The 9358-nt window shown below is 45.4% G+C and overlaps 1 protein-coding gene across 1 annotated transcript; it reads right to left on the reverse strand.

Annotated features, from left to right (window-relative positions):
• Window positions 1-4591: 4591 nt before the first annotated feature.
• Window positions 4592-8150, reverse strand: LOC134870918 (transcription factor Sox-9-A-like). The gene is made up of 3 exons (XM_063893441.1): window positions 7393-8150; window positions 6936-7186; window positions 4592-6559 (listed from the first exon to the last, which is right to left on the reverse strand). Exons 1-3 carry the CDS (start codon window positions 7818-7820, stop codon window positions 5790-5792), a joined length of 1449 nt encoding a protein of 482 aa, XP_063749511.1. The 5' UTR covers window positions 7821-8150; the 3' UTR covers window positions 4592-5789.
• Between the last annotated feature and the right edge of the window lie 1208 nt (window positions 8151-9358).

Below are 9358 nucleotides of genomic sequence, written 5' to 3' on the forward strand. Positions count from 1 at the left end.
CTTTAACTCAAGTACAACACCTGTGTACTTCTACTTTTACTCAAGTACAAGACCTGTGCACTTCTACTTGGAGAGATAAACCTCTCTTCCCGACCTCACGGTTCCTCCAGCATCCGTCATGCTCCGTCTCTCCGACCCTCTCTCCGCTCCAACAATAGCGCTGTCCTTAATTGTCCCCCGTATCGAGCGTCTAACCGGACTGAGGGGTATCGGATGGTAATCAGCGCGGCAGCCGGGAGTCGGTGCTGTCGCTCCCAGTCTCTGACGTCACTGCCACATGCCTCTTTGATTAGTTCTGGTTCAGGTCCAGCTGACCCGCATTGTCGCCCGTGATCAGCGTCCCGCAAATGGCTGTAACGGGACAAACAGTGTTCATTAAGAGTTTGCAGGGTTGTAAATTAGAAGTATGGGATGTGAGGCGGGGGCTGCCTTCCTGTCTGGAGCCTGTCATTCTGCAGCATTATCATTATAAAGTGCTTTAGATTCAAAACACGGGAATATAACTCCATGTTTGTTTCTTTGACCCATTGATCGATGCTTTTAAGTATCGTGCTTTCTCCATTTCTCTATTTTCTTACCTACCTGATTAGGGTATGCCGACTTTAGGCTTTTGCACAGTGGTTTCCTTTCATTTACATGATAGTTTTTGGGGAAAAGTAACTAATTTAAGGGTTTAAGTTATGTATTTCAAGCCCAATCAGTCTTGTTTGCTTCTGGAAAATCATGCTTTATTATTTAAAGCAAGTCAGCATTTCTGTTTCCTCGTCAACCTTTTGATATCAAAGTGTTTCGACTTGTTTGACAGACTAAAAAGCGGTTGCTATCTGATTTTTCTGGGAAATTAAATGACAGTGGATGTTGACAGATAGCTTCCATACAAATATCTTCACGTGTTTTTCAAATAAGATCAACTTTCTTGATTGAAAACCTACAAAACCAGTTTGAAAAACGATCTCTTTCAATGTTTTTGTTCTTTGCAGAGTTTAAACATAACCTAAAAGCAGACCGGGTTCTGCAAAGGAATACTTTGGGATTTAGTTCTCCCATTTTTTTCTGTCTTCTTCTCGCCTCCACAGGTGAGAAACGTTCCTTGCTGCTCACAGTATATTAGATTAATTGTTGTGACGTGGTCCGTCTGCTTGGCTCTCCGCAGTGGAACACGTCCATGTGAAACATGTCATCGGTCCTGAGCTTGTTGCTACCATTTCCCCCGAGCGCTGTAGAGGCTGATGACTTTTTCAGATGGGACCGTGTGCTACTGGCTCCTGACCGCAGTCAACCAACCGACTCGCCACCTTCTAAATCCTGCCATCTGTCTTTCCCCGCTTTTGTTTATTCAGAGAGCCTCCCTTTCTTCCCATACTCCATCTCTCTTTCAAGATCTGAGCACTTGGTATGTTTAAAAGTTGAATGTTTAAGTGGGACCAATCCCCAACTAACTCGTGCACCATCATCAACCATAAGCTATATTTAAGATGACATATTAGTCTTCTTAAATTCCCTTAAACTCTAACACAGATCCAGGTTTGTTCTGTTGTGCAGCACAAGACTTGGATTTTCATGGATCAGTAGTAACTATATTTCAGATTGGACTACAAAACTTACTCGAGTAACTCAAACAGATCTTTCTTCTGTGTTGTCCCTTCTTCTCTTTGGCTAAAAAGCAGCACAGACCGGCAAACTGTGCAGCTTATTCACCTTATACCAGGTATAAAACACAGCTACCTTTTGGTGCACTTTGTCTGCAGGTTGTTGAACTTCATTTCACCTTTCTGGTAAAGGTCACCAACTGTGTCATCTTTCTGGCACATGTTGTTGATACGAGGAACATACTGATACCTCTTCCGTGTTCTCGCAGTCAGACGTACTGTATCGTGTTTCTGTTACATTTGAGTTAGCATGTCAACAGCACGTATGCGTATCCATTGTCTGACTTCTGTTGGCAAACGGGAAACCCAGAAGGTAAAGTCATATCAGTAACACAAGTGCTCTTAAGCAATGTTCATACCAATGGCTGCGATAATCCAAAACCTTTTTCCATAAACAAGTCCTCAAGGGGATCGAGCTGAATGCCATCAGCAGTCATGCGGTACGGAGTGAGTCTTGGCTTCGTCACAAACTCACTTGTTGGACTCCTCCAACCTCCATAAATAGTGTTCGAAAGTCGTCTCCAATGAGTATGAAAACATTGCGTCGCCTAACACATAATCCAAATCATAGGAAAATGGTGTTTGGTCCCCCGACGGCGTGACATCACCAAACGTTTCCCCTCGTTGACCTTTTGTAGGATGGCAGCGCCGAACCCGAGATATTCAACATCTAATATTCCCAGAAAACAAGTTTAGAAACAACTGAAAATGTAGCATGAGGTCTTGCTTGTTAATTAGTTGTGAATGCTGGAGTTGGAGGCTCTGCTTGAAGGGACACCAAGAACAGATCCACTGTTCCGTAAACCCTACAACGCTTAACACATTTCCACTCGTTCAGCTTCCCAAACGTTAAGCAGTGTCATGAAAGTCTGCAGAACGATATAGAAGGTCCACATTTTGTAGATTTGAAAGAGACATTTAACCCCCAAATCAAAAGTACATCTTACCTGTAGAGCTCACTTATCAATTTGGATTGTTTTGGGGTGAGTTGTTGAGTGTAGGAGAAGCAGTGAGAGCCGTAGAGATGTCTTTTTCCACTAAAATGGAACTGCATGGCTCTCAGCTTGTTGTGTTCAAAGTGCCTGTACGGTATATTGTTTCTAATAAGTACTCAAGGGTCTAAGTATAGAGTGTTTTCATGGCAACATTTGTGATCCTGGGCTACACAAATAACTGACTTCACTTCATCTCTGCAAAATATAGCAGGGATTTTATTCTTAAGTTTGGTCATAAAAAAGGACAGTTGCGCAATACCAAAATTGACCCTGTCTCCTTTTGACCTGTAGTCGCTTCAGGGCGTTGCAATTTGTTGGACACGTGGTTTACATTTTAGAATTGTTTATTTCTACTCTTTTATTTCTACTGATGTGCAATGCCTTGTTTTTCATGCTGCTGCAATGTTTTCCCAATTTGGGATCAATAATGTACATCTTAGCTTATCTCACATTGGAGATGTCCGGCTCCTTTCCACTATAATGTTAGCCTATGATGCTAAAAGCGCTACGAGAATACATTTGATAAACTCTGACCTTGTTACTAACCTACTCACTTAATTGTGGGCACTTTCCTGTAGGAACTACTTTCTTTCTCACAAACAAAATCCTCTTAACCGACTAAGCTAGCTAAAGATAACGTACAACTTGACAGCAGTGTGTCTTTCCAGAAGAAATGACCCTCAACATAATCAACGGAGCTTGATGTGAGCACTTGGATGTTGGTACTACTTTCTTACCCATAAACTAAACCCATCAGTTGCTAACTCGGCAACTAAACCCAGCAAGCTAATGCAGCAAGCTAACTCGGCAAGTGTTAAGCCGGCAAGCTAGCGGTTAAATCAGCTAGTAAATCACCTCATCTTTTTAAACCTCTCATCCTGGGATGAGCACAGCACTTTTATCCCATGAGTAGATGCACGCTTCCCCCTGTGCAGGGATGTGGCTGGTAGGTGTAGTTAAAGAAAATAGTTCCTACAGGAAACTTCTCCACCACGAGGTCTGTGTATCGTCTTCAGTGGACGGGTCATGATTTCTGGAAAGAGACGTTGCTTGTGATGCATTTTTTAGCACCACAGTACGGCTGCAGCGTAGGGAATCAGAACAACTCCACAGCTGATATTTCCAACACTTGGCAACTCACGACAAAGTAATCTAATGCACTTTGAGGGATGGCACCACAAGTCAAAATGAATACGTCTGTATCGGGGGGAACTACGCATTTTTATGTGAACCCCGTCTCCTGTGTGTTTTGCATGAGTGAAGATATCCATTGCATTTGAGAGAGGTATCACAAGCAGCGAAGGGCTGGAGGAAAGGGGTTGTTTCGGTGTTTTTAAGGGACAAGTTTATTGTGTTTTGGTGTAAATGTGTTGTTTTATTTGGACTAACCAAAGGCAGTTGCAGACCAGCAAATACTCATCTTGTCAAGGGAGACTGGAGGCTTGGAAGGGCAGAGAACCCAGCCCTGATTCAGTGTTGAAAGGACTGTTTGACTGTAAGAGAGAGCTGTTAAATACTCTAAATATAGCATGCCTTTATACTGTTGTCGATGTTTATTAGGTTGACCTTTCTTTAAGTTGGCTAAAATATATTTTGCTGCTGTTAGCGCCTGGAGACGCAGCATCTAACACATGAATTGAGTTGTAGTTTTGATGCTTGATGTGACCTCCCCCACCAAGTTTCTTATATTGAAATAAATTCAGATTATTGTCAGTAGTTTTTATAGCACCACAGTTTTATTGACTGCCCCCCTCCCTCTAGGCCTCCCCCAAAGCTTCATAACCCCCCGCTGCTACCAGCTGACAGTGGGAGAGGGAGGAAGAAAATAAAAGCAGGGGGGAGAAACACAAGGCTTCTGGGAAAACAAACACTAGTCCTGTTTCTTGGCACTTTTCTTTTAACCCTTTCTCTCGTCCAGCAGAGAGGAATTCTGACAAATGACAAACGTTCTGTTTTTAATCGCATTTTCTTCTTTTATTGCAAATACATATACAAAAGATTCTTTAAAGACAGTACAAATACATGGCGAGATCACAGAAGGAGGAATAAAAATAGAATTGGGAACATTTTTGATATTAGGAGACGGGGAATCGGAGCAGAAAGAAAGGACGGTCCTTCTGGTGATCGAAACACAAAGTTTAAAACTGAACTTCCAGTTCTTCCAGCCATAGTTTAAAGTCCAACTCAAATAACAAATAATCGGTACACATTTCGTTAGATAGCCCCCCCCTCGCCCCCCCTCCCAGACCCTCGGAAAAAGGCATACTTAAAATAGACATTTAGATAAGATAAATAAACAATAAAAAGACGATTACAGCGTGTACCATTTCGTTTTAAGAACCCCCTGGGTTGGGGGGGAATTATATGCAATCTAAACTGCAAAAAACAACATTTAATTAGTTATGAGAATAGTATGCAAAATAATTACTTTGAAATAAAATTAAAGCTAATAAATAAATAAAGTTTTAACTGGGTTTGAGAGGGGGAAGGGTGACCAGCATGGTGGGAGACTGCAGAGGGGGGGTGGGCGGGTCAAAGGTGACTTCCTGTAGCTGTCAAACACACGCTGTTGGTCGGTAAGTGTAATCTCAGCTGTGGCCATCACACACACACACACACACACACACACATACAAAAAAGTTTGGAGAAAATGTAAAAAATCCAAGGCACGGCTGGTGGAAAGGGCTGCAGTCCCCCCCCCCCCTTTTTTTAAAAAATGGCATTGTGAAATCTCTCTCTCGGTGTTGCTTAATCACTTTTTCGGAGGATCATGACACAATTTTTGAGAAAACAAATCAACGGCTTAAATACAAACCATACTCGCTGACTGGCACAGAGAGAAGGGACAGACGTTTGAAATATAAAGCTTTGTGTTTATCTACAGGTACAAATCATGACCTCCCCCCCCCCCCTCCCCCAGGGGTTACAAACTGCAAGGAGAAATAAAAGAAACATACACAGTACCTACGGAAATACCAACAATGGATAAGTCCTCACAGAGGATTCGTTTTCTATCATCTCTCTAAAAATATATTTATAGTTTCTATCAGGATAGCAAGGCACGGCGTGAGCCAATCACAAGTCCAGCTGTCCTACGCTTCAAGTGTCTGATTCAGGGAGCCCCCTCTCCCCTGCAGCAAAGTGTTCAGGGTCTGGTGAGCTGGGTGTAGACCGGTGCCGGCTCCCAGTGCTGGGGGCCGCTCTGCGGGATGGACGGCACCCCCGCGTTGTCGGCGATGGGCGTGTACATCGGCCTCTGGCTGCTGCCGCTCATGTAGCTGAAAGTCGAGTACAGCCCCGAGCCCTGCCCTGCCCCAGCGTGGCTGTAGTAGGCGGCGGTGCCCCCACCCTGGTGATCGGAGTAGTCGTACTGCTGCGCCCTGGAGATGGCCGGGTAGGTGGAGGCGGGGGGGCTGTAGTGCTGCAGGTTGAAGGGGCTGAAGGCGGCGTGCTGCGGGGAGCCCTGCTGCTCGGTGTAGTGGCTCGGGCTCAGCTGCTCCGTCTTGATCTGGGTCCTCTGCGCCACCTCTGCACCCCCGCCGCTGAGGGGGGCCAGAGAGTGCTGCTGGTTTTGGCTCTTGGCCAGCCATGCCGCCGCGGCCCCCGCAGCCTGTGGGCTCACCGGGCCCCCGCTGCTGATGCTGTAGCTGCCGGTGTAGGTGACCGGCGTGGCACTGCCAGGGATGGCGGGGTGGCCGTTGGGGGGGAGGTACTGGTCGAACTCGTTGACGTCGAACGTCTCGATGTGGGAGATGACGTCACTGCTCAGCTCGCCGATGTCCACGTCACGGAAGTCTATGTTGAGCTGGCGTCCGTCCGGCAGGGATCGGAGCCCGCCTTCACGCTTCAGGTCCATCTTGCCTGAGCTGACATCTGTCTTTGGGGTGGTGGGGGGGGTAGGAGGCCCCTGGGAGCCTGGAAATGAAACAATATGAGAGAGATTAGACTCTGCTGTCAGATCAGAGCGGGTTTCTGTACCCATTCAGTGTGAGGTAACTACTTTAGATAACCCAATAGGGTTTGGGAACAATTTATTCTTACTTTTTAAGAATATTTACTCACAATATAAGGAAGCAAATGAATAATTAATTCAAGCACTGATGATTTTAGTTGTTTTTCCCTATTTTTCTTGGAGTTTCCTTCGGTTCTATATTGATTTTTGCCCAATTTTGATTATTTTTCTCCTATTCTCCAAAGCAAATCCCTTGCAGCACAAACCTCCTTTGCTATACACCAGATTCTGATTCTGCAAAAGTCTGACTACTGAAAGCAATCTGGCCTCGCTGCTCACCTGAGTGCTCGCCCGGAGAGTGCACCTCTCCCATGCTGGAGGCTGGAGAGTCCGCCTGCTGGAGAGCTTTGAATATTGCGTTGGGGGAGATGTGCGTCTGCTCGCTGCCGTCCTCCGCGTCGCTCTGTCCGTTCTTCACAGACTTCCTCCGCCGGGGCTGGTACTTGTAGTCCGGGTGATCCTTCTTGTGCTGCACGCGGAGTCGCTCAGCCTCCTCCACAAACGGCCTCTTCTCTCCTTCATTGAGAAGTCTGCGAGGAATAAGGAGCATTGATTACCAAAAGTGCATTACTTTAAAAGCTATTCCAAAACAACTTAGTAAACTATTTAATGCATCTGATTTGGATCCCATATAAGATCACATTTAAGCTTTCAAATTAGAAGTTAGACTAAGTAAAAATCACTTTGCATCTTTTATTTTTGCGTAAAAGCTAAACAGCATCACATCCACACTCACCTCCAGAGTTTCCCCAGAGTTTTGCTGAGCTCTGCGTTATGCAGGTGTGGGTACTGATCTGCCAGCTTCCTGCGCGCAGCCTGAGCCCACACCATGAAAGCGTTCATGGGTCTCTTCACGTGAGGCTTGTTCTTAGAAGATCCGTTTACGCGCACTGGCATGGGCACAAGGGTCCAGTCGTAGCCCTTGAGCACCTGGGACACGGCATCGCGGATGCACGCGGGAAACTTATCGTCCTCCTCCTTCTTGAAGTCTCCATCCACACCGAGCAGCCCGTTCTCTGAGGGTCGCGTGTTCTCTGTGTCGGAGCTCGAGCCTGAGGGGCACGGGGAGCCCGCGGAGTCCTCGGACATGCTCGGGCTCGGGGCGTCAGAGAGACACTTGTCTTGTTCCTCCGTCATTTTCAGATAAGGGTCGAGGAGATTCATACGAAAAACGGGTTGGTGCCAAATTACGCGTGAAACGGGGGAGTTCTGTCTGATGCCTCGCGCAAGGAAAAGCCTCTCAATTAGACTTTACCTTGCCAAGATGATCAGATTCTATCAGCTGAGAGAAGTGCAAATAAAATCTCGTTTGCTCCCGTGCGTAAAAACGATTGGAATGTCTCTACGCACACGTTTCTGTCAGACTCCCGGGAAGAGTGCCGTTTCTGCAAGTGGGTCCGAGGAAGCAAAAAACAAGCCAGCTGCCTTCAACTGTGCAGGATGAAACGGTAAAGTGTTCCTCTCAGTCTCCAAGTAGAATCCCCAGAACGCGCGAGTGCTTTGTACTGCACTCTCTCCTGCCTGCAGCCTTTATAAGAGCGCGAGCATGCTGCACAGGAAAACCCGAATCTGATTGGACGACAGCCCGTGACGTCAAAGTGTAGGAATTTGATCCCATTTTTTCCCTCTGCTAACCAGCACCGAAAACACAAACACATAGACACACACACTTTCGCTTAAAACACACACACACACACACACACACACACACACACACACACACACACACACACACACACACACACACACACACACACACACACACACACACACACACACACACACTCTCTGCCCAAAAGCCATATATATGTTGCTTAATTCCGCTGGATTTTCCTATAGATGTTCACAAGGCTATAAGGGGAGAGATGCATTTAAATAGTTACGGAATATAATTGTGTATACGCTGTAATTGAGTAAAAGTGATATTTCTTAAGCAAAAATAAACATAACACGAGAAATTCACTTTAAAAGAACGTGAAAAGTGAGAAAAAGTGTAAAAAAAAGACAGATTTTCAGGTTAAAATTGATATTCATGACATTGAGCCTCATTAACTTCAATGCACACTTTTTCTTCCTACTTTCAAAAACATTTTCTGCTGTTTTTAAAGTGTCCTTCTCTTCACTGCGTCCATGGCTACAGTTACAGCATGTGGTCAATAGGGGGAGACAGCAGTCTAGGAACTCACTCCCTTGCTGAAGGCTGCAGAAGGGAGGAGGGGAAGGGGGTAGGAAGAGAGGGAGTAAGGGGGAGGTTGGAGCTCCAGCGGACTGCTGCTGTGCCTGAGTTGCTGTCAAACATCAGCTCCTGATTTGTATCTTATTCCCAACAACAGAGCAATGATCCGCTGAATGGTGAAGACTGTTCCCTTTGCTGACGGCTGCACTTCCACACTTACCTTTTTTTACCAAATGTTCCTCATAAAGTTGAGAACAGTTTTTTAGAGAGCCGTGTTTCACAGCATTCTAACTTTAATTTCCATTTTGGAATCAAAGAGATATTTGAATCCAAACTGGTTCAGTATTCCTTCTGCTCCTTTTTCACTTCAAGCATCAGATAAACTGACTATAGGAGGCATTGAAATCCTTTACGTGCATAAAAGGAGAAATACACCAATGTTAAAGGGAGACCTCCGCTCACAATCTTTAGGAAAAGTATAGAATAATTATCAGAAATATAAAAAAAAGCTCTGACTTTGCATGAA

Source organism: Eleginops maclovinus, chromosome 10 (genome assembly GCF_036324505.1).
Source record: "Eleginops maclovinus isolate JMC-PN-2008 ecotype Puerto Natales chromosome 10, JC_Emac_rtc_rv5, whole genome shotgun sequence".
Taxonomy (NCBI): Eukaryota; Metazoa; Chordata; class Actinopteri; order Perciformes; family Eleginopidae; genus Eleginops; species Eleginops maclovinus.